Genomic DNA, 27,174 nt, shown 5'->3' on the forward strand with positions numbered 1-27,174 from the left:
GTGATGATAAGATATGAATAAAATGGTGGAATGAAGAAAGCGGGAGGAAACGGAAGAACCCTGAGCAAACCCATTCATACAGTGTTTGTCCATAATAAAGTTCACTTGGCATGAGCTGAAATCGACATCGAACCAAAAACCTCACGTACCAGAGGTGAACGCTCTACCGCTGATGCACCGCGGCCCTTGATGATGCGAGTCCCGCAGTAATACGTGCTTATGTCTCCACAGTTTACATAGTTCTGGGTTAAGGAGAGTGCTTGGAAGTCAAAGCACTAGCTGTTTCATTAAAGCTGTGTTTATTCCAGCGATTGTGTCTCTGTGGATTGCTGGTGGTTCAAGATCTTCCATCTTCGTATGCTGAACTTCCGATACATTGTTAGTAACAGAAAAAAGTGCCGACATTTTAGATGCTGCTTTTAAACAACAGTCTTCTGGTCATGTTGTTTTTGTAATGCGCACTAAATAAGAAGAGATGGGTTTCGTTCTGAGCATACCGTATGATGGTCTCCTTTAAATCTTTTATTTTATGTCCTATGGTTATGCGTGCTAGGCGAAAGGAGACGGTGATGATGAGCAATTAATGAAATGATGGAGTCAAGAAAGTGGAAAGAAACGGAGGAACCCCGAGAAAACCCACGCATACGGTGTTGGTCCACCACGAAGCTGACGTGGCTAGAGCTGGTATCAAACCAAGGACCCCATGCACCAGAAATGAGCATTCTACCACTGAGCCACCGCGGCTTCCGTATGATGGTGCAATATATCGACAACAAAAAGTATTTCCTCATTTTTCCGTGTGTTGTTGGATTGGTTAGTTATTAATGATCATAAACTGCCTAATAGAGTCTTGCCCACCCAGTATTTAACAGTTAGGAGTATGTATGCGACTGTAGGTGTTGTCACAGTTAGGATAAGACGAAGATTAATAGATATAATCTACTAGTAAGTAGTTTATTTTATGAACATCCAATAAATAAATAAATAAATAAATAAACAATTTGTTCCTGCAGGAAAAACTCTTATTTGGCATTGGTAACCATGCGCGCCAACTTCGTGGGTGCTCCGGGGCTCCAGCACGCACAAAAATAATTTTGTGGGTGCGCCGCACCCACAAGATTTTCAGTTTGATAGAAAGAAAAGAAAAGAAATGTTTCTCACTTACAGTAATTTTACGATTATATATGTTGAGAATATTCATTAGAGTAATTTATCCTTAACCTTGCATTTGAACCTATTTCTCTTGCATTTAAGTCAACCATGTTACCGTCTGAGCTAGAGTAGCCCCAACTTATATTACCGGTATATTTTACTTTATCACAGCACTATACTTTAAGATAATGTCCATAAAAAATTTTAATTAAAAGAAATAAATCAAAAAATATAGAGACTTTCCTGAAAACATATAACACGTCCCGACATTGCTATGCGCCCACATAAATCTTGGAAAGTCGGCGCCATTTTTGGTAACTATTGGTACCATATCTTTTAACAGACCGATAGCCAGCCTAAAAATCTAGGGGGGCTCGGCTGAAGTTAGGGGGGCCCGATCCAACCATATTACAGTTCATCACCATATTATAGTTTATTTGCAAGCCTACCGTGAAAATTTTAGGGGGGTCGTCCCCCCCTAGATCCCCTGGATACCGGCCTCTCTTTTAACGCCACAAGAGATCATTTTGTTTCAATTTGCTTGAACACTACATACGAGAATTCACTTTGAAGTCTGTCTTGTTAATGTCATAATGAAGAGCTTAAAGAGGTTATACTTCACGATTAGATTCGCCTCAATAGGTAGCGTTCTTCTCGTACAACACCAATTTTTATTTTTACAATGTTTTCTCCAGTTTCTCGTAAATGACGCATGAGGTTTTACACTGACGCATATCATTTTGTCCAGCTCAATCAAATCTATAGATTTATATATGCCTCATTTTTGAATATACCTTTTCGTAATACCCTAATTGTATAATTTGAATGTATATATTTGTAGCTTCATTAAAGTACAACGACAATGCTAAAAACAATGTTCATACTAGTGGACTGTAAGGCTTGATTCGTATACCACATGAATGCAACCAAAATATAAATTCACTGTATTTAATGATTACAACTTCAGTTTGCACACAAAAATAATACACGAGAATAAACATGTTCACAAGGTCTTTAGTTGTAAATGATTGTGATACGATGGCTTATTGTTTGTGTTATGTTGTATGATCTTCGACCATGATATATGGTCCAACAAAACTGCATGTTCTTGCCTCCACACTCACACAATTCACCAAACAAAAGAAAAGCGTTAAGCAACTTGAACACTGTTGCCAGCTAAAGGCAACACACACACTGTTAAATACACAAATAATCCTAAACACTAATAATCAGGGTTGCCAACCGTCCCGATTCTGTCGGGACTGTACCGATTTCTGACTTATTTGTCCCGGGTCTCGACCGGCCGACAGGGACGCGTATTGTCCCGATTTATAGACTTTCGAAGTTAATTAATATTACTGGACAATTTTTTAAAAGGGATAACTTATTGTTTTACATGCACAGTTTTATGTATAGAATCAATTTAACAAATTTGTATTTTAATTTGACTCGTGAAAAAATAGCAACTTGTCTTTAATTTATAGTTATTCCCTAATTGTTTTGAGTTGATAATCCAACCGATTATGATGATAGTATATTTCATGCAGCGCTAAAAATATTGTTTCTGCAATCTCTACATAAAAGCGAAACTGCTACTACAGTGGCAATAATAGTAGCGCTCACTTCAGCGGGTGGCCGCCACACTAACTATACCGGGTACCGGCCGTCTACCAAAAGTGCCACTAGTGTCGGCGTCTTTTGCTTCACTTTAGGTTTGGCGCGCAATCGCATTGTTTACATTAACCTATGCTGTGCAGTATTATTATGATCTTCCACGTAATGTTCATATGCAATGATGGATGATAATGAAGACAACATCAATAATGAACTATTCACATCGCAATCCCGTGGGGTATGTGGACTCCGATTATCCCGTCCCGATTTTTTCTTAAGAACAGTTCGCAACCCTGCTAATAATGATAATATTGTAGAAATTATAGTACAAAGAGATCTTTTAAAGCTGTAAAATTACTTTACACATATTTAGTAAAACCTAAGAGAAAACTTACCACAATCTTCTATTACTTCTTCATCATCTTTGATCATAAACACATTAATTCGCAATTGAGCCATTCCGTTCCATTTTAACACCTGTAGATTTTGTCTAGCATTCTTTGAAATATGTATGTTTAATTCTTACATGATTTGTTCCCAGGTAACGGTTGTTGCTAAAGAATTAAACAATGAAACATGAACAATTTTCTTATTTTTTCTTATGTTAGAAATCTCGGGCCATAATACTATCTTTCATCAATATATTGAACGAAAATCAAAATGATCTAAATTTGGTGATCTAAAATCAAAACACAAAATTATTCATTTTTTTCATTTTCATGTCCCAGGTATAAAGAATAGAGTTGGACATTTATAATTCTTTTTTTCTCTAATATCGTCGCTGCACCTCGAAGAACCGCTATGTGACATTTTTGCCGAAAATGAGTTATGTCGTGTAGATAAACCTGAAAGCTGTCAGACAGCGTCCCTTATAATGTGACAGCTGAATATTCAATTGTTTCGCCACAACAATGAAAAATTATAGACTGAAATTATGGCTTAAGATTCTCATCACGTACGTATTGATTAATGTATACAAATCCTCTATGTGCTTATAAAGGCGCAAGAGGTGCTACTTAAACGCAAAAATAGTAATATAATATTGTTGAAGCAAGCTACAACAATATCTAGTGCATAATATTTGTGGAACCAATATTATTACATTTTTCAAGTGTTTCCGTGTATTTTTGGCAAAATTTTAAGTTCGGAATGTTTGTCGCTTCTCCGAAAAGTTGTGATTTTAGCACATAGCGGTTCTTCGAGGGGCAGCGACGATATTCAATTCCCTTGCCTATTTCTATTTTACCCAAAAGCAAAGATTGCTAAAATAAATAAATAAACCATCTGTACTCCGTTAACGAAAAATATTCTATGAATGCAATCGAAGAAACTTACCTTTCCATGATTTGATTATTGTGCGCTTTATTTTCTATTACTTATAAATACGTGTTAATTAAATACAATTAAAACTTTTAAAACGAAAGTAAGTTACAAATAAACAGCCTAGACGTAGCCGAGTATCGGGGCTACAATATGGCAAAAGGAAAGAGGCATAGATTTTTTTTCTTACTTCCCCGATTCCAAACAATCTATATTAAAACAATTCTGTTTAACATTATTAGATTATTAGACATTATCTATTATTATCTTGGGCTATATAAAGATAACTGTCTACTTCACAGACAATGATATTTTACAGTTAATGTCTTCATTAAGATGTTCGACACACCGAATATTCAGTTTGAATAAAATCATTCTTTTGTGTGGTAGAAACCCATAATTTTATTTTCTATTTAACTTACAATATTGCCCTCTTAGGTGAGGATGACATTTCCAAGAGTGCAAAACTGTTTCAAATTAGATTTCAATGTAGGCCTATACAGAGTATTAAGAATACCTCATGTATATAACTCTATTCAAACGAAATACCAGCACAGAGTATGTTCGTAAAGGATATGCTGATCTTAGTTTGAAGTTCCCAAAACACAGCATCCGTAAAGGGAATATTATTAGTATTTTCAAAGTCGTCGGACAGAACGTTTAGTGTAGTTACATGCGGACAATAGTCTGTGTACTTAATGCCAGAACGAAGTGAATGAACTCCTAGTGTGTAATTGATTTCGGGCATGGCCCTATAATGAAAATTCGAGACGGATGGTTACTCGACAAAAATGCCACACGCGTGGATCGTGACACGTCAATGGTGCATCAGTGGTGCATCAGGGTTACAGACGATAGAAGGACGAAAATTTACACAGCAGATATCCCCGCTACGCAACGGGGAACACCTCGACAGAAGGCTTGTTTGTTTTGACCTAATAGACAAAACTGACCACCAATACACACAGAGTTACCGTGACTCCACACATGAGCGCACGAACGCTAACACTTAAGACGTGCTACCGGAAAATCGGACAAACGCCATGGAACAAATTGTACTGGACAAATAATTCGAGAATCATGTTCCAAACACAAACAATTCGGTTCGTTCGGTTAAATCTAGCCTCCAGCACTATTAGCAGTTTGTCGATGAAACAGACCCCAGAACACATAAATTCGATCTCTAACTGTAAATCCCACTTTACTCTAGTTAACCCGTTTTCCGGCCGCACATCTCAATTGATTGTTGGAGAAAGTGTTGCCACGTTCCCAACTCGGCATGTCGCTGCTGTGCCGTCAAAATACCGCCACGTTCCGCTACCTTTACTGAAATTCCGCTATTTTCAGCCACATTATAAAATTAAACTTTAATGATAAAAAATACGCTAACAAAATTGCAAAATATTTCACATATTAATAATCGGAATAAATTCTAAATGGAAAGCCCTGATTTAGTGCTTCACTAAATTTTATGAATTAAGAAAAAAGAAATTTAGTCTATTTTAATTAATGTTATTGAAGTAAAAATCACGGTAAATGCTTATCATTCTTTTATTATAATGCTCTTTATGAACATATTAACATTGGGTAACATCAGTTGTAAACATTTTTTTCTTTTAGAAATAGAAGAAATGAAAGGAAATGGATACATATATGTTATTCGTTATTGCATACAATAACATCTAAATTATAATATAAGAATAAACACAATAATGTCACTTGACAACAAATTAATCAAAGATTAGCGTGCAAATAATGTTGATACATGTATCAAATATAAAATTTATAAAATATTTCATTACAATTATCTTCAAGAAAAAAGTGTTTTTTCGTTTAATGCTATTTTTTCAAATTTCTCTGCCCAAGAAACTACTATAAAATACTGTTTAACTGTATATAAAAGTTTATACATTTGTCTCACCAGCAGGGCCGTGCCGTGGAAAATCAGCGCCCGGGGTGAGAGTATACGACGGCGCCCCATACATATATTCCAAGCAATTTTTCCTATCATTTTTCCTTTTTTCTCCCGAATTTTTCGCTCCCTTACTTCGGCGCCCGGGACCGTCGCCCCGCCCCCCCCCCATGGCACGGCCCTACTCACCAGTACTTCTACCTTACAACAAGTGACCCTCTCTCCCCAAAACAATACTCTGTTTGAGGCCTGGACAAGCATTAAATGCACAAGAGAGATTACGTCCAGCAGTTAATCCTCAACATCAGTCGTCATCTACCTCTACACTAGCACATACTGATGAGCTGGCACTTGTGGCACATCCTGTTCATTAGAACTGTACATGGATTGGTTAAATTTTGCTACATGTTTGTTGGTGATTTGATAAGTCAGACAACACTGCTTTTATTGCAATGTCTGTACTTTCTCTCTACAAAAGTATATTAAGCATTTTAGAAAGAAATAAATGTTTTCTAGCTTAATTTGTTCACTTCTTTCAAGCTATGGGGTAAAATTGGAAGTTTTAAGATAGGTTGTCAAAAGTCGCTACATTTTCCATATTTTTCGTCCGTCGCCGCTTTGTCGCCAAGGCAAAGAAAAGTCGCTACGCGTAGCGGAATTCCGCTACGGTTAGCAACACTGATTGTTCTCATGATTATCCCTAACAGCAGCACATAGTCAAGATAATCTTCTAAGGTGACGAAAAAAAACTACAGGAAAGATGGGCGACGGTGATGGACAGCTGATGAATGGAGAACAGAGTATTCAGTGTCGAAATTGTTCGTGTTCGTGGAAGAGAAACTGAGCTGGAAAACCCAGTGAGTTTTCGTACTTCCTATACAGAAGACACACCTGGCATTTAGTATGGAACCAACAAGATACATATTCTGCTCACCTTCTGTCTTCGTTTAAGGAAGCGTGACCAATGCGTCGTACATTCGTGACATTGTCTTTCCTGTCCTCCGAAAATATCTGAATATTTTTCGATTTTTGTAGAAAGATCAGACATATAAAAAGTATTCTTGTAATGCTTAATTGATAGCAGAAAATTCTCACGAACTATTACCATTTTTTTAATTTTATAGCTATTAACATTAAAATCGCAAAGTGTTGATTTCTGCAACTTTCGGTTATGGTACCTACTCTTAGAATGCTAACTCTATTCAAAAATCCAACTTCTCGCTATTTATTATCCCTTTTTCTCACTGTAGATCAAGATAGATCAAAATAGATAAATATAGGGTGTTCCATAAAGAACACAACTTTTGAAATTGCCCTCCATTTCTTTTCTAGTAGGTTGGTGACATTGAACGTTACACGATCTTCATCTTTTGTCTTTATGGTTAGTCGCCACAAAGCGCCGTATAGCACACGATTGTCATCTGTTCTCTGTACGAGTAGGAATGGAGCGCTTGACGGAACAGCGTGTTGACAGAATGAAAAGTTGATACAAATATGGTGAATATTTGGCGATGAAGATCGTGAACTATTCGGCGTTCCGTGACTACTAACCACAAATACAACAAACAGATGAAAATCGTGTAACGTTCAGTGTTGCCAACTTATTAGAACAAAAACTGTGGGCATTTCAGAATTTGAGTTCTGCATGGGACTCCCTTTCTTTAAAACGGAAGTTGTAGTAGATTTATATCAGTATATTTATATCACTTCTGCTCTTAATGGAGAATTGATAAAGATGAAATGGAACTTTTGGGACGCTTAGACCTTAACCGAATGCAGAAAACTGCTTTTCACTGTGTCTTACCATTTTCGTTTTGTAGTAAACCGGAAATGGTTGATTTTTACCACTTCTGCTTTAAACACCACCTCCAACAACGAATTCGATTATTAACTGTTGTCCCTTTACATCTTGGCTAAAATCATGCATCATGTAGTTCTTGAGACTTTTGATCTCCCTGACGGAAACACGGACAAACAGATTAAATACATAAGGAAGATTTGGAAAACAAACTACTTACAACTGATTTAAGCAGAAGATTTGCAAGTACGAAAGAGCACGGCATCAAATTTGCTCGATAGCACGGCATCAATTATAACAGATTTCAGAGATTGCTTGGTGGTTCCGAGCCTACAGAGATTTAATATTCCTTTTAGCTGCGAGAGTATATGAGGCGTGGATCTATATCTTAACGTGTGATCCGAACCACTTGAACTACCATCGGGAATCTAGCCTGTGTCTTTTGCGTAGAAGACGTCTACGCTAATCATAAATAGGAAGTACTTCCGAGATCGCTACAGTGACGAGATTTTCATGCTACTTCACTTTACCCTTTAAGCTAAAGTCGACAAATAATTAATGATAGTGGATACACTGAGAGAAAATTGTAGGTGGCGTACTTCAAAAGGTTAATTCCTGCGTAATTCCTGTAGATTTTGGACTTAACCATCGGCGGATCTAGAAGGTAAAAACTGGTGGGGGGCAACCAGAACCCAGACTATGATAGGTAAATCTTGAGTTTACTATAAACTTTCAAAAATATATAAATAATAGCTTAAATTATTTCTGCCACTCAAAAAAACTAGGGGGGGCTAGTCTCCCCGGCCCTGGCCTAGATCCACCACTGGAGTTAACGTACAGAAGACGTATAACTGAAAGCGCATGTTTTAAAATATTTTCCGTATATGTATTCCATCTATATGTACTTTCCGTATGAAACAATATAGGAAGTCAGGATCTCACATACAAATGGACGTATATAACATATATCTGACGAAGGTAACACACATATATGTATGCAATATAAGGAAGACAGATATCAGACATCCTGCAACGACATGATGTATCATCTAAGGGCAGTGCTTATGTAGCATACAGATAACGTATGCTCCGTACTGATTTATGTAGTAAGCAAGAGGATTCCGTATATTTGTACAATATACCGCTGTCCGGAGAACACATTTTTTCTCAAATGTGTTTACGAGAAATTGCTAGAATGGGAATGTGGTAGGTAAGACCGAACTCCAAGAAAGCACACATGTACCGTACATGATGTACACTACAATCCGGCATATCTTACTATTGAACTAGTAGCCATAGGGCTATAAGTGAGTTTCCTCTTTGAAATGACTAGCCTTCGACTAGCTGGGGACTTCGCTGCCAGAATCACGACTTTGCTCAGCCTACTACCTCGCACTTCTCATACCCCGAACATAGCTTTAAACTTAAGTGATTTCGAAGTATGGCAATTTCGAGATATGACAATCTTATTTTAACAATTACAACCCCACTCTTTTCTCAACCAGAGCTCCTTCGTGGCTAAGCGGTTAGCGTACGCACCTTTGGCGCGGAAGACCCGAGTTCGATTCCCAGCGGGAACTCATGTGGTTCGGATTTCACGTTAATCAGTAGGTCTACGTTTCATATAAGCCTCGCTGCTGTACGGGACGTAAAACTCAAAATCAATCAATCTTCTTTCAACCATCTGTTTTCTTCCTTTCTAGGGGAAATATAAAAGAAACGGTGAAACACGTTTCTTTGAATGAATGATCTAAATACCGTATTTCATGTCTCTAATCATAAACAATTTTGAGATATGATAAACAAACTATAAGAATTCTAACCCCATTATTTTAAATGATTCCGAGATACGGCTTTTTAAGATAATAATTGCATCCCCTTTTTCCCTTTTCCTCGTCGAATTTCCAAAAACCCTTCTCTACTGGGACCTCACATCATAAAACCTATGCCCTATGCAAATTTCAAGTTTCTGGCTTAATCCATTTGGCCTAGGGGTTAATTAATGATTCAGTCTGTCAGTTGAAAATATTTCTTTTATATTTAGAGATTAATTGTATTACCATTTACTTTCATTCTTCAAATATATGTTTCATTTAATTTATACTATTCGCCCTAATGTGCTCAATCTGCGCCCAAATAAGACTTTACTTTCTCTCGAGAAATGATTTAAAAAAAAAACACTGATAAGACTATGGTATATTTATAGTAATTTCAGGTAAACTTTGACTTTCATTACTTTCCATTCCTGCTACGCTGCCATGTGTTATGTACTTACCATATTATCCTTATTATGGTTATATAAGGTTTCCCACTAACCCTAAGAATTATATGATTTGACAACAGAAATAAAAGTCAAATTATGTCGGATACAACCAAACATTTAAAAAAAGTATATTTTAGTTGGTAAGATAGTGTTTTGAATAACTTACTACTTAAGTGTCTACCTCGACTATGTGCACATGAATGAATTAGATAAACTTAACTGTCTATCACTTTGTGCAATAGCTCGGGTTCAATGTCACGAATGCACTGATTGATATTAATTGGTAATTCATCAAGGACTTGTTCTTTGTTTTCGTAGACTACAGACTGCAGATGAAAAGTAATCTAAAGAATTATGTCACAACCTCCAGGAGGCTAAGAGCTCCTTCGTGACTAAGCGGTTAGCGTACTCGCTTCTGGTGTGGGATCCCGGGTTCGATTCCCGGCGGGAGCTCATGTGGTTCAGATTCCATGTTAATCAGTAGGTCCACGTCTCGTATAGCCTCGCTACTGAAACGGACGTTAAATTGACTCAACTCATTCTAGGAGGCTAACTAAAAGTTGCAACTTCTGAAATTACTCTTGCACCGACCATTTCTCTCAATACGTCGATAGTGGCCTAAGTACTGCGACTTGTGACACTGCCTTGCTGAAACCATGTCTTTCAATTCAATTTCATCTAAATTTGGCCACAAAAGATCTGTTAATATCAAGAGGTATCGCTCGCCAGTCACCGTCACTGAATCCACTACGTAAATTTGAAAAAGAAATATATGAACTGATGATGTCACCATGCCACAAACCACACCATATAGCATAAACCACAAAATATCAGAAAATGTCTCTAAATATGGTCAGTAGTAGTATTATGTTCTTACCACTTGTTAACGGTTTCACTTGTTTATTTTCCTTCTTCTTTTTGTAGTTTAAAACATCACAGTTAGAGTTTCTGATTTGCAATAAGTTTCAAATCACTGTTAAGCTTTAGTACTCTAGCACAAGGTGTTTTTCTAACATTTAACTTATGCTATGAATATGAAAAACGGTGGATATTAGGTTGGGCCGATTTTTAGCAATTTGGAATTTCGAGTCGGAATGGTCGGGAAAAGTTTCCTTTCGGTGAGACAAGAAAAATATTTATTTTCAATGTTTTCATAAAGTTTCATCTTCTACCCTCTACCGGGAGTTGAAAGTTTCAAAAGGTTTGGAATACTAAACTTTGGAGATTTCATTTAGAATGAGGTTGAGGGGTTTTCTTTTGGTGAGACAAAGAAAATATTTATTTTCAACTTTTTAAAAGAGTTTTATCTTCTACCCTCTATTGCGGGTTGAAATCCTCAAAGATCTCCCCAAAAAATAAATTTTGGAACTTTCACCTGAAATCTATATTATAAAAGAGAACGTACAAATCCTTTGTTCCCTCATCACGCTAATACGGCTGAACCAATTTCTTTTATTTTTGGGGGGTTATTAGGATTTGGACCCTAGATGGTTTTTATCATATCACTTTAATTTTTAATTACCAGTGTCTTGAGATAATTGACCATTCAAGTGTCCATACGTACAAATCCTTTGTTAGTTCATCATAGGTAAAAATAAACGTATTTATATGCAACCCGCATGACCGTGTCACTCGGCGGGTTAACATAAATGACAGGCGCTATAATGTTAACATTTACTGCAATTTGAAAGCGAAAAAGTAAAAATTATCTAAGTAACAAAGTTTATTGCGTTCCGGGGTGACCGCAGCGAAGCGGGGTGAACGCTGCTAGTAAGAAATAAAAAAACCTTCAGATTTTGCTAAATCCTTTATGTGTGTTAAAAGATGCGTTTTTCTGAAAAGAAATTAAAAATAAATATTTTGTTTCTAACACTAAAAGAACATTTTTCCACTCAATTCCATTCAAAAATCAAAAAATTAAAATTTTCAAAGATTTTGAAATTGTCAACCCCCGGTGGAGGGTGGAAGATGGGATTCTGTGATAAAATTGAAAATAATTTTTGTCACTAAAAGAAAACATTTCCACCCTATTCCATATCGGGGTTCCGTGGTATGGATTTTTCGGGGTTTTCGAAGTTTTCAGCCCCCGGTGGGCCTGAATAATGGGACTCTGTGAGGGACTTGAAAATGAATGTTCCCTTTGTCTCACTAAGGGAAATTTTCCACCCTATTCCCAATTTAGTTTTTCGGAATTTTTGAGGATTTCAACCTCCAGTAGAGGGTGGAAGATGAAACTCTGTGAAAAATTGAAAGTAAATTTTCTTTTTTTCTCACCAAAAGAAAATCCTTCCACCTTATTCCAAACGAAAACTCCAAAATTTAGTATTTCAAAAATGTTTAATCTCCCAACCTCCGGTAGAGGGTGGAAGATGAACTTTTATGAAAACTTTGAAAATATATGTTTCTTGTCTCACCGAAATTAAACTTTGCCCGACCATTCCAAATAGAAATTCCAAAATTTAATCTTTCAAAACTTTTGAAACTTTCAATCTCCGGTAGAGGGTGGAAGATGAAATTTTATGAAAAATTGAAAATAAATATTTTCCTTGTCTCATTGAAAGGAAAATTTTCCCGACCATTCCAAATCGAAATTCTAAAATTACTAAAAATCGGCCCAGCCTACTGGGTAGGTTACTGGAGAAATAAGATTTAATACGAAATTTTATTATTTAAAATATAGTTAATAACTGCATGATAGCTGTATATGATAAGGTGCATTAAGTAAATAGTCACACAAACTACCCCTTTCTTAAAAAATACGTATTTTTTAAATTGAAGTCAGGCTAGATACAGTTTAATTACGTTATTTACATCAGTTTGGTACTTTATGTTTCCGATAGCACAGTAGAAGTAATATTTGTTTACACTATTTGGCATGAGGAAATAAACATTTCACAGTTGGTGACAAATTTGTTGTCCGTATATTTTTCTTGCACAATATTCTGTATAGGATTTACCCATGAGACAAGAGTTGAGACAGTATCTTCTCAGAGAGGTATGAATATGATGTCTCGTCTCGTATATTGTGATGAAAATGTTATCTCATCTTGTCTCATGGGCAATCCTAATTCTGTAGACCAAACTCTTAGAAAGTCTTCCTTTGTTCTTGTAGGTGCAGGAGGGAGATACGGATATAGTGGTGGAGGTGGTTTGTATGGGAATCGGAACGATTACGGCCGAGGAAGTTATGGCAAAGGCAGTTATTACTGGTTAATCCGAAGACGTTATGGTGGCTATGGTGACGATGGTGGAACAGGTACCGGGTCGGGGCTATATGACCGACCACACTATCGACAGAACGGCTACGGAGGTGATCGTTACGGGAATGGTGGATATTACGGTGACGGTGGTGGTGGACGTTATGGGAACGGTGGAGGTCGTTATGATGGAGGATATTATGGAAACGATGGTGGGTACAGCTCATCTGAAAGTTATGGTACTGGTGGTGGGAGACGATATGGAAGTCTTGGAAACGGCAACTACGGGAATGTCGGAGGTGCTGACAGTTCTGAGCGTTACGGTGGACGGTATCCAGGAAATTATGGTGGTAAGTACATCACTCAATCCGTTGGTAAACAGTCACATATAGACCCAGAGAGATGATCCAAGGTACGTTTTATTTTTACTTAAATGTTAAAGTTATGCAATTAGTAAGTAAGCTAATAACATAGCAGCAAAATACATGAACACAAATTTATGCATATTGAATTATTTTAATAAATCTTAAATTTTGATTTTTTGTCTTTAAAAAAAGAAAGACAAACAATAAATCTTTTCTAGCATAGTAATATTTTTTATAGCACAAACCCTAATCCATTATCCAATCTTGAAATACATTATATTAAATTCAGTGCTAAATAAATTCACTGAAGTGAATTTTCTTTCCTAAACATCGGTACACTTTCGAGCTAAAGTTAGAAGTTAAGGTGTTGTGTATTTTATCTACTGAGGTACACTTGAAAATCATAACCCAAAGGCAGTGAGAAACTTTGAACGAACATGCGATTCATAATAGAAATTATGTAGTAGAAGAAATCTAGACTGATGACTGTTCATAATGGGAACAAAACTAGTCAAGAAGCCATGGTCACTAAATAGTTAATGTCAGAACTATAAACTGTTTGTTTGGATCTTAAACAAAACTCAAAAATGGTCATCATAAGACTGAAACTAGATACAACTTTAGACAGATAAGTAGAAATAGATGTATGGAACGCCGATTCATTGCTCATAATGCAAATAATTTTGGTTCACAAACCTTGACTTAAGAACAGTTAATAATGGGCCTGAAACTTGTAGGAAATATAGTCACACAAGCACTTCATAACTAACACACCTTCGGTAGAAAAATTAAAAGTGTTGGTAATAGCAATGAATTAGAATGTTTTGAATTAACAGAAGTTCAGAATGAAAATAGGTTATGTGAAAGTCTGAACCAACCAACTATTTATGACGTAAATAAGACTCGCAAGAAAGTATGAATGTATTGCCAATCCATAATGGAGATATGTGTATGCAAAAGAATGGTAGGTATAGTCTATAGTCAGTTCACAAAAATAATACCATAAGTTGGGAAAAGTGGAACACATAAACAGTTCATAAAGGGAAAAAGAATACAGATAAAAGAAAAAGAACTTTCTGCAATCTGTATAACTACAATTGATATTGTATTGGAGCCAGTGGGAACCGACGGACTTCCATGATAAAAGTTATAAAATTGATAAATTCACAAACTTCTATCAAATCTAGAATATTTAGTTTCATTTCTTCTTTAAAGTTATCAATTTTATCTCCCACTGCATGTCATTTTTACACCATCTATGGCTACTCAAAATTGTGCGCTGTTTCTTACTTCATCACATTGATAAGCTGAAAGATTGATAATAGGAATTTGTTAACAAATTTCACAAGATGCGATTACGCCTCAGTGACGTTACCTACTTCCCTTAATGGCAGTGCTTTATTGTCAATGAATTTCAATCCAACCGCATAGTACAAGGGTCGTTCAAAGTTTACCGGGATTTTCGTACATAAATAACACAGGGCTGCAAATTGAAAAAAAGTTCATGTTGTTTTTTGATTAATAGGTGAACTTAATTCTTTGTTCCTAGCTGATTACGAATAATGAATTCGTTTTTCCCTATCACGTAAGGTTTTCGTACAAATCAATGTCAAAATTTGGACCTTCTTCTGTATTCAATACTGCTTTATTATACCTTATTTCTTATCTTCTATCAGACTAAAGAGCTTATTATGCTAAATAACTCAACATGTTTTGTTTAATGTGAATGCAGACAGACAAAGAAAGAATATAAGATTCTCTACACATACAGATTACTACATATATACATATAATATGGAAATATATACATAAATATATAGGTCTACGTTGTAAAATGGAAATCAACAGTCATATAACATATTTATTTTTCACATCTTTTTAGCACGCTTTCTTTTATAAGGTTTCCTAATTTTCTTGTGATTTTCTTCTGAAGTTTCTGTGTGCAATGTGCGACAGTAGTCAGCCATCATGCTAACACTCCAAAGTGCCTGATACCTTTTCTCCATATCCCTCATGTCTTGGTGAAACCATTCGCCTTGTTACTCACTTAATTCTTCGAGATTTGGTGGAAAGTAATCAAGATGGGAATGCAAAAAACTCAACTTGAGATTCATGTTGCAACCCAGTTTTTGAAATTTAACTAACATATTCTCAACAACTTCTCTGTAATCAGCACTTTTGTGGTTCCCCGGAAGTTCACCAACACGCTTTTAAATGCTATCCAAGCATCCCTTTCAGCATTAGTCATTGTTGCCTTGAAGTTTTTATCCTTCATTAACTTCCTAATGTCTGGGCCAACGAAGACACCTTCTTTCACTTTGGCACATGAAAGTGAAGGAAATTTGTTGCATATGAACTTGAAATATTCGCCTTCCTTGTCGAGTACCTTAACAAATTGTTTCATCAATTCTAATTTTATGTGAAGGAGAGGAAGTATAACTTTCTCAGGACTGACTAAATTTTGTTGAATGATGTTTTTTTTTTTTTTTTTTTTTTTTGATCCCGCGTTCAGTGTTTTCCGTAATGGCCACTGTTTCCTTTCCCAGTGGTCATTTCGTGCGCTACTATCCCACTCGCAAATGTAACACGGAATTTTTGCATACCCACCTTGTTGCCCAAGTACAATGCTCAAAATCTTCAAATCTCCACACACCACCCAACCATGTACCTCGTATTTAATTTTATTAAGAATAAATTGCACATTGTCGTATGTTTCTTTCAGTGACACAGAATGAGCAATAGGAACTGAGGGGAACTTATTTCCATTATGTAACAGAACAAATTTTAAACTTGTTTTATCCGAGTCAATGAATAATCTCCAATCACTAGAAAGGCCAGGGAAATTTAACTTGATCAACAAACCTGACACATCACAAATAAACACGACAGAATCTTCTTTTGAGAAATACTGCACAAATTCTTTTTCCCGATATCTGTACCAGGAAAATGTTCCACAGGTCAGCAAGTTATTTTCATTAAGTCTGGAACCAAGAAGTTCAGCAGATTCTTATGTCTCTAACTAGATCACTGAGCTGGCGTTGAGTGAGTGGTATAGGGTCACGAGATCCGCTTGGGAGGTTGTAAACTTCATCTTCTATTTCACTATTTTCCACTGAATCACTGTACGAACTAGGATCACTTACGGACTCAAGACTTGATGGAGGTGTCGGAACAGGCAAGTCTAGGCCGTGCAGGACAGGTCTCATTGCAGAAGGAATATTGGGATACACTATCTTTGTCTTGTTTCGAGTATTGTGTCCTACAATTTCACAGGAACAGAAGTAGCAATCGTCGCTGTGGTTTTTGGGTTCTCTCCACAGCATTTGTACTGCGAATGGCATAGATGACCGCTTTCCAGTGCTCCACTTTCGTAACGATTTCACACAAGATCTACACAGATTGTGTAGATTTCACGATTTATCTTGATCTCCAAGTTCCAGACGGAAGCCCTTCTTACAAAATCTGTAATTTTCTGTTTCTGTTGTGTGGAACAAATTCACCACAGATGTAACAAAATAAATCTGGTCTATTCTTACAACCACGAGATACCATGGCAACACAGTAAACGAACTACAAAAGAGAACTAACGTAAGATATTAACTTTTCATACTATTGAATCACATCTAAGATTTGCGATAATTAAATATGAAATTTATTTGAAATGAGATAACAAGGTTCGATATAGAAATATTTTAAATATTCATGCAGGCAAAATTTTAGTTAATTTCATTAAATTAAACTTCCTTACATTTAAAACAAATTCATTTTTATTACCGCCTGGATAATTTCACCACGTAGGCCTACTTGTGACATCTAGCGTCAATCAGTTGAATTACGCTTAAACATGCATACCGCAATCAACATATATAAATCGTGAATTGTAAGAAATTCTTACGTGATATGAAAAAACTAGTGCCAGTTTCGGTTTCAGCATGTTCAAATACATATAAAACACCCAAAATTATAAAAACAACAAAACCTATGCGGCCCTGTGAAATCGATGAATAGCCGGATCATGATGAAACTTGCGGGTGACGTAATGTATTCCTTTTCGAGTAACTAACGCCCGGCATGACGTATTTGGCGCATGCGCAGTAGTTCTAGCGAACTTGGCGACAAGCTGTGTGTCTCTGGCTGTGGAGCAGCGGTGTGTAATCAAGTTTCTTGTGAAGGAGAAAGTTAAACCAGCAGAGATTTTCAGAAGATTGCAAGCACAGTATGGTGAACAAACGATGTCATGGACAAGAGTGTACGAATGGTGTGAATAGTTTCGCGGAGGACGGGAGCTGGTGACAAATAAAGCGCATAGACACATTCGCCCGACTGCAGTCACACCAGTGAATATCTCATGTGTTGAGCAAATGATTCTTGAGAACCGGCGAATAACAGTGCGGGATATTGCTGCCGAGGTGAATATCAGTGTCGGGAGTGATGAGACAATCATCCATGATCACTTACGCTTCCGCAAAATCTGTGCAAGGTGGGTTCCCCGCCAGCTGACATTTGATCAGAAGTGGACACGCATGACGGTCTGTGAACAGCTTCTGAATCGGTTTCGAGCCGAAGGTAATGAATTGTTGCAATCAATCATCACGTGTGATGAAACATGGTTTCACAATTCAACCTCAAAGACCAAAAGAGGCAGCATAGAGTGGTGGCACAAAGGTTCCCCGCCGCCCAAGAAAAGCAAAACGCAGCCGTCCGCCGGAAAGATCAGGGGAACTGTCTTCTGGGACATAAAGGGTGTTATCCATGGGGATTTTCTGAAGAAAGGGAGCACAATTAATGCCCAGTATTACTTCACATTGTTGAGTGGTGCTGTACGAAAGTCCAATCGCAATAAAAGGTGTTGTCTGGAAATATCATTCTTCTCCATGACAATGTCCACCCTGACACTGCCAATGTGACAACAAAAACTCTAGCCGAAATGCGCTGGAAAGTTCTGCCCCATCCCCCCTACAATCCAGATTTAGAACCCAGTGATTATAATTTGTTTGCCCCCTTAAAGACCATGTAGGAGGGAAGAAATTCACTGAAGCGCTGCAGAACGATGTCCTCCAGTGGCAACGACAACAACCAAGTTCTTTCTACGCAAAAGGAATCAGGGAGCTGCAACAACGATAGCAACGGTGCCTCGACGCGCACGGAGAATACTTTGAAAAGCTGATGTAGTTTGGTGCTTCTTTTACTATCTGTTTCCTCTGAAGAAATAAAAGTCCCGTTCAACCTTGAACGACCCTTTTAGATTTTTTCCTAGTTAATTTAGATGTTAACAATACTTATCTAGAAAACGCACAAAATGTTAATCTTTATATTGCCTCACAATGAAAGACAGGTTTGATCCTTAAAATATATATTAGTCAAATTAAACCATTCATCCTAAAAAATTGCGCAAGTTAATCCTATAGTCTACCGAACCTATCATGCAGTTTTCATGATAATTGCCCTTGGTGGATATTATTGTTCGTGAATCCAAAATATTGAATATTCAACTGTCAATAGCAAGAGTAAAATATTTCCTTATTAGCGCAGATTACAGAGAAGGCTGTAACAAAGTACAAAAGATTGATGGATTTATATTTGATGGATTTAGCACTACCGTCATATGTGTACTTGAGCCCGATCCATGAAACCGATTTCTTGGAGCATGGTGTTTCAGCTGACGTGTGACTGAGTATCATGTTTGTGCTAGTGAAAATGTCATCGAAAGAACCATATCGGAAAGAATGCATCATAAATAGTTTCCAAGCACATTTTTCGTACAACTGATCACTGAAACAGTGCTTTTTTTTATCATCGGTAGAACCACATTAAAAATATAGTGGTCAGGTAAGCATAAATAAACTTCAATCAGAAATATTCGCCAAGAAAGGATTTCCTTTCGATGATGTCTTCAAATGTCGTATGAGGTGCCTCGTGGTATTTGTTGACTGGTAGGCCAGATGAATCTACTACCACAACGTGACAAAGATTCAGGATTAAATCGCCGTATATGGTTACGAGGGGAAATTAGAGATATGTAAGGTGGAGAGAAACATGGAAGTGAATGCTGACTACTTCAAGGCATCAATCATGACCACGACCTATTCCTCGTTTGTACGGAGTTAACAAGAACAAGGCATATTTGTATTTGTATTTGTATTTATTTACTCCATTTGAAACCAAGATACATTTGGTATTTGGAGGGTTCAGACAGTCCTCTTTCTTGTTTTAAATACACTTAGAAAAAGAAATATGTTACACTATTTAATACACATTATTGCAAAGATAATCTGCTACGCTGTGTTATACTTTATCCACCAGGACTCTCTTGAGTTTCTTTTTAAAAACATTTATATTTTCTTCATTTTTTATTTCTCTGGGCAGCTTATTGCATATTTGTACTCCCATATGGCTTGGGCCTTCCTGTACTAATGTAAGTTTTGTAAAATATTGTCTTCTTTCATTTTGCTGTCTGGTATTATAAACGTGACTTATTTGGGTTCCGTCTTTCAATTTAGCTGCATAGATTGCAGTTTCGTATACATACATAGATGGTAGGGTAAGGATGTGGTGCTGTTTAATTTTTTCTTTGCATGATGTCCTCATGTGTAGTCCAAATATTATCCGTATTGTTTGCTTCTGTTTCATGAAGACTGCTTTGCTGCTTGAAGATTTGCCCCAGAAAATGATGCCGTAGTTTAGTATAGGGTGTATAAGCCCGTAGTATACTTGGATCAAAGCTTTAATGTTTAACGTTTCTTTTATTATCCTGAGTGCATAAAGTCTGGAATTTAATTTTACTATTATTTCTTTTACGTGGGTTTCCCAAGTTAGATTTTCATTTATATTTAATCCTAAAAATTTAATTTCATGGGGGAAATCTAGTTTTAGATCAGTCAATTTATTTTTGGTTTCTTTTATTTTCGTGTTTTGTTTTGTGTGAAAAGGTAGGTATTTTGTTTTTGTGTTGTTTATGCATAAGCAGTTACTTTCGAACCATTTTTTGGCTTGATCCAATACTCTATATGTGTTGTTCCTTAGCTTACTTATGGTTTTACCCTCCAAAATTACGCTTGTGTCATCTGCATATAAAATTATCTCAAAATTCTTCAATATACCAGGGAAATCATTTATATACAATAGGAATAGGATTGGACCTAATATTGAGCCCTGAGGCACGCCGTTGCGGACTTGTCTTGGGTTTGATAAACATGTTTTTACATTCCCATTTTGTATCTTGGAGACTTCAACTGCTTGCGTCCTCCCCTGTAAATAGGTTTCCATCAGCTGTAACACTTTCCTCCTTATGCCATAATGCTCAAGTTTTCGTAACAGTATTTTTTGGTTAACGAGATCGAAAGCTTTGCTTAAATCATAGAAAATGCCTAAGATTAGTATTTTATTATTTAGCCCTTTTAGTATGTTTTTTATGAGTGTATATGTTGTCGTAGTTGTGTTTTTCCCAGTTACAAAACCGTGTTGTTCATGGCATAGTATCTTCTGTTCGTTCAAGAATTTTATTAGTCTCTTTTTAATTAGTTTCTCAAATATTTTATTTATTGGGTGTAAGAATGATATCGGTCTGTAATTTTGTATCAATGTTCTGTCTCCCTGTTTAAAGATTGGTTTTATTTTAGCTTCTTTTAATTTTGTTGGATATTTTCCTGTATTGAGACATTCATTGAATAGGTATGTGAGTATAGATACTAAATTCCGGCTGTTCTGCTTGATTATTTCAATTGGAATTTCGTCGCTTGTAGCTTTATTTGGGTTTAACCGATTTACTACTGTCCTATTGATGGAACGGAGCACACACAGTGGGTTCAAACGTACAAGAAAAATTTCCCTTAAATAGCTTATGGTAGTGGAAGATTTCTGTGCCAAGGGATGTTTCCTTTACAGAATGGAATCTAATGTGAAGGAAAATGCTGCTTACTATATACAACACATTTTAGATCCCATTAATGCTATTCAAAGAACATCCAGCACAACATTGCCATATCTTATGTGGTTTTAGAACAAAGATAGAGAAAATATTAAATAATACGAACTAGAAATGCTTATTGAAGATGGTAGCCGTTACCAATCCTTGGTTTTATAGGACTTTGTAGGAACATGTCTGACCTTTATCTGAACAATTGTACTAAAATCAGTTTTTCCGAATTCGTTCCATTGATCGCCCTTTCTCCACTAATTTGACTAGTTTATCAGGCTTAAAACGTCTCTCTTCCAACCGAGAAGCATCCAAGTTAAGCATTGTCATAAGTGTAGAATGACAGTTTACAAATTAAGGAAAACCTAATTAAAAAGGAGGAATTTTCAATTTGTTGGTGAGTAAATTGTCTTAGGTTTCCGAATACTGATATTAGTTCTTCGAAGTAGTGGAGACCCTATTGACGTCTTCTTCAAATGTTTATTGATGAGACAATATCGGTTTGGACAAATATGAACTTAATAGAAGGTATAAAACCAAGGAAAAAGAGGAACTATGGATTTGTGGATGGATAAAAACATAGGAAACGTTTTTCGATTTCATTATGTCATGAACTGAGGATCGAAGATGAAATCTATACAGTTGTACAAATAGCGACGTTTTATCAGTGTTCGTGTTCATCTTATAAACACATATTAAAAGCCAATTGCTTTCTTTGTTCCATTACACAGAATATACCAACAATAGAGGACATTTGCTCTCTCCGCTGGTCTAATGGCTAGTACATGCGATTGTGGTGCATGTAGTCCTGGGTTCGATTCCCAGTGGAAAAGCGCCAAAAATTTACTTTCACAATCATTCACTTTCATTAATTATCCTCTCCTGTAGCCCACAGGACATACCGTGGGACGTTAAACTTTTAAAAATCATTCCATTTTAATAGACAAAACTCGATTACATACAGTCATGAGTCGGTCGATCAGTAGAAGGGAATTCGACAACTCTTGAAGGGGGCTGTACAAGACGTGTAGCTATTTACTTCCCAGTTTTCATTGAATCCTGTACTTACTTAGCGTAGTCATGAGTCAGTTGTGTAGAAAGTTGATCAGATTATATTTGACCGATTTACAAAGTGTACTTCCCTATAATGAAAAGACATGCCACCACCGCCGGTTGCGTTCTATAAATCATCAGCATTATTGACTATCGCCTGATATTGCAGTTCAACACTAACAAAGTATGTTTGAGCAAACAAATAGAAATTCCACCTGAAGTTTCTCTTCAAGTTTCATAGGATAGTGATGGTATCTTATAGACGTCTATTAAACAGTCCAAATGCGCAGAAATTCATTTGCTCTCATATAAGAGCTTTCCATGGAAGTAAAAGACAGTATTTTATATACCTCCTTCCTGTTATGGTAAAACCAGAAGGATGATCTGGCATTATTGTTTTAGGTTTTGGTTATATGGATTCTCATTATTCAAGCAGCTATCGAATTGTCTCATAACAACATATATAGCAGGTACTTAGAGAAAATGTCAATTTGATAATATTTTGGATCCTATCCCCGAACAGAACTCGGGGTACCCTTTTAATGCAATTGGACGAGGCTCGAGTCTACTTATGAATCGTGGATGATATGTATGCGTTTCTCAGTAACCTTGCGCTGTCAGTGGCTAGTTATCGATTGTATAGAAAACTTATAAGGACTTGCATGTAAAAATAAATTTAACTTGATTCATATCATGTAAGATGAAAGCTGTTAATGATGTCTTCGTTTGCAATATTTCGCTAATGAACATAGAATGCTTCACTGAATATTTTGTGCTAAAATCGTTGCACTTTTTTTATGTAACATGTATTATTCGAAGTAGCTATAGTACAAGAATTTATAGTGTTGCACAGATTGCAAACAGAAGAATACAGTTTCAACAGGTTCCAGAGGCAATCGTAGGGAAGAATGACACAAACATACAAGTAACTGATAATAATAAAAAGGTGAAGACGGCATAGGCGATGAAGAAAGAAACGATATGCTAAAGCCATCCGAAATGGTTGGACATTTAAAACATAGCAAACCAAGCAAATATCATTGATGACAAATTTCACTCAATAAACGAGATTGAAGTTTTTATTGGCCGTGTAGAATCTTGTTAGACAAAGATCACAAATTTCTTTAGATGAGAAAAGCTAATTAAGTTTGTTACTCGTGTATGTGATTTGGTGTATTCGTTCAGTATGTAGCTCTCTACTAAAATGTGTTTTCCATTATATATGTGGCATAAGTTTTCCGAGTATATGTCGCTTCTTTGTTTGCGGTATTGGATCACTCAAATAATATGCTGCTTAGAGGTAAAGTCTATTGCATGTTAATTCTTATTTTCACATACAGTATTTTTGTTCGCTTGACATTAAGTATTTAGAAATGCATGTTTTTGGATGTTTCGTGTCCCCTTGTACTTCAAACTACAAGGAGTAAGATCTACATGAATGAATCAAAATGAATGAAGAACAAATAGTGAATGTTTTGGATTAGCTAATGTTTGACTCTGGTTTTGACGGCGAAGTTGATATTTCCTAGATGTAGTTGTTTACGATTCTCGGAATCATCATCTGCACATATAGGTATTCTAAGTGACAATCAGAAGAATTAATTAGAAGGGAAAAACTCTGAACATTAATTACATGTCTAAATGACATATAATTAGGGTTGCCAACTGGCCGATTTTTCACCGGCCTGGCCGGATATATTGCTGTTATTTTGATTAAAGTCGGTGACCGGTCAAACTTTTTACAAACTCCTTTATGACCGGTTTTTCAAATATATATCTAGTTCGAAGTATAGATTTAAAAGTAACTTTCATTCTGTAAATCCAGAATTGTCTCCTTTCATCATCTACCAAAGATTAAAATATTTGGTTCATCTGTTTAGACAATTTTAAAGAGATGACAGGGACAGTATCAGGGAAAATTTGAAATTTACTTGTAAGAAATTTTATACATTTATTGAGAGTGGAAAAGGACTTCTTAAAGAAATTTCCTTTAGTTGAAGTACAAGTTTAAAGAATAAATTTCGTTTTCCATATTCAAAATTGTCACGTAAAGATTAATGTACTTTTCTTTTTATCTGTTTCGATAATTTTAAAGAAGTGGCAATTACTGATAAATAAATGCCGCCGATGGTCAGTTAATAATGCCGATTTCAGTTTCTCATTTATGGCACAATGTATCTATTAAGATTATTAGTGAATGTAAGTACAAAGGATTATGCAGAATGCAGGTACTAACGCACTTTTGTTCACGATAGTACATTATCTTCCTATGGATGGGTCCGAATCACGGGCGTCATTTCAGATTTTGCTTGAAGAGGGCAAGTGTACCACCGACACAAGATTTTCAAGTTTTGTACTAGTATATTAGTAGATAATCGATTAAGTATACGTATTTCTCAAACTCTTCGGAGAAGGAGGAGCAATTATTTCCTCCTGCCTCCCCTGGTCCGAACAGAGATACGGTACTTCACGCTTACTAGGTTAGACCTATATCATAGAGAATTTTGGGGGAGGGTGCCGGTTTTTTATTTTCTAGAGTTGGCAACCCTACATATAATACAAGTTTGAGCATACTACATTCTTGTTTATTAACTGACTTATGACATTACTTTCTGCGTATAAGGCTATACCAAAGTGAGGTACACAAAAGCGAACTAACTATAAACAATTTTTGTTTTTCTTATTTTTGAATTTTGATATTAACTTGAAATTAACTTTCATTAAAGTTCTTTGGTTACATACAAGTAGAAAAATAAAAGAAAATGATAGATTTCACGAGAAAAGAGAGACAGCCGAGAATTATGTTCGTTACAATTACATAACCAGTCTCATACTTTCTACTGTATATGTATGACTTTATTTCGTTGCCTCCCGGTCTGCTCGGTCACTCTGAATCATGGGGTCTGATGAGTAACAAGTCTGCTCCTGGGTCTGATTATGAGAGTTCCATCCAGGTTACCAATTAATATACAAAAGAGCTATCTATTGCATATCAAAGGAAAAATTACAACGGATGCAATAGCTTTAAAAGAAAAAGTACCCAAGAACCTTTAATTAAACATAGTATAATTGATTAACTTGTCTCTTCCACAACATGATAAGAACTAAACAATATAGACAACGTTTAGAAACATATTTAAAAAACTAAAGAAGTAAATAAATACCAAAAGGAGTTTAATTACCATAACCGAACAGCTCTTTCAAAATCAGAACTTGTTTCATCCACAATATAGGAACAACTTAAAGGGCATAATACTATAACGTACCAGAATTTTTTTAAAAAATCGAAAGGAATGTAACAATCGAAACGACACAAAAATATAAAAATGAGCTCAAAAAGAAAAAGAGAGAAAATATTAGTATTGTTAAAGATATAGTGTCCTAAATTATTTCTTCTGTAACAAAAAGAAATTTAAAAAACAACTCTAATTACCAGTGGCGTATTTAGGGGGGCTTCCGGGCTTAAACCCCCCCGAAATCTTACGATAGTAAAGTATATGAAATATCTTGCAGAATTTTCACATTTTCAGGCAAAGTTCCCCCCGAAAGTTAGCAAAGCCCTCCCCGAAACAAAATCGTAAATACGCCACTGCTAATTACTAATAATGACATCGTTGTATAACATACCAGAAAATTAGAAAAATCGAAAGAGGTAAAATCACCGTAACGGCACGGAAATATCAATGTGAGCTCCTGAAACAAGAGAATATTAAAATTATAGCGATATAATGTCTCAACTTCTTTCTTGCGAAACACAAAAACAACTGGAATTACTACTAAGGATTCGTTCCAAACATACCAAAAAGATAAAATGGTTTAATCATCGTAACGGTATGGAAATATGAAAGTAAACTCCCAAGACAAGAGACTATTAGAATTACTAACGGAATAACGTTTCAATTTCATCCCTCCGCAATATGGAAACAATTCAAGGAACTACCAAGGACATCGTTCTATAGCATACCATAAAATCAGAAAAATCAAAATGGGTGCCATCATTATAATGGCACGGAAATATTGAAATTAACTTCCAAAACAAGAAATTATTGGAATTATTAACGGTATAACCCCTTAACTTCTTTCCTCTGTAACATAGAATCAACTCAAATAAATACCCAAGAACATCGTTCTATAGTAAAGCAGAAAATCAGAAAAATTGAAAAGGATATAATGATCGTAACGACACTGAAACACCAAAGTGAAAATACTATGATGTGCAGGTTTTTGGTTCCCGAGTTATGGGCACTCAAATTTTGAGTGAGATATTTTTTTATTTTTTAATTAACGAAACTCATACGACCGAGATCAAACTTGACATAGTTGTAAATCTCGTACAAGTATGTTAAATATTTTGTTTGAGATAGAGTTTTCGTTCCTAAATTATGTGCAATAAAAATTCTCAATCGATTCGTTGAGCATAATAAAAGCACAATACACACTATTTACATAGCAATTAAAGCCAGTGCTGTACATAATATAGTGAGAATCAAATGAAAGACGACATGCGTGTTTCACTTATTTAACTCGGTAATAATCCCGTAAAATGGAATTGCAAATACAATAACTCAATTCTATAACTGACCCG

General features: G+C 36.0%; 1 protein-coding gene and 1 long non-coding RNA gene across 2 annotated transcripts in view; one reads left to right on the forward strand and one right to left on the reverse strand.

Moving 5' to 3' along the window:
- The window catches only part of LOC145662167 (uncharacterized), a 74,703-nt gene that overhangs the window by 23,471 nt on the left and 24,058 nt on the right, over positions 1–27,174 (forward strand). Inside the window, exon 3 of the mRNA XM_081727501.1 lies at positions 13,172–13,606. Within this exon, the coding sequence (XP_081583627.1) occupies positions 13,172–13,606 (435 nt within the window). The remainder of the gene's footprint in view (positions 1–13,171; positions 13,607–27,174) is intronic.
- The window catches only part of LOC145662168 (uncharacterized), a 53,783-nt gene that overhangs the window by 6,394 nt on the left and 20,215 nt on the right, over positions 1–27,174 (reverse strand). Inside the window, exon 2 of the long non-coding RNA XR_014127004.1 lies at positions 3,162–3,320. This is a non-coding gene — a long non-coding RNA (uncharacterized LOC145662168). The remainder of the gene's footprint in view (positions 1–3,161; positions 3,321–27,174) is intronic.

Source organism: Thermobia domestica, chromosome 10, assembly GCF_964235325.1.
Source record: "Thermobia domestica chromosome 10, izTheDome1.hap1.1, whole genome shotgun sequence".
Taxonomy (NCBI): domain Eukaryota; kingdom Metazoa; phylum Arthropoda; class Insecta; order Zygentoma; family Lepismatidae; genus Thermobia; species Thermobia domestica.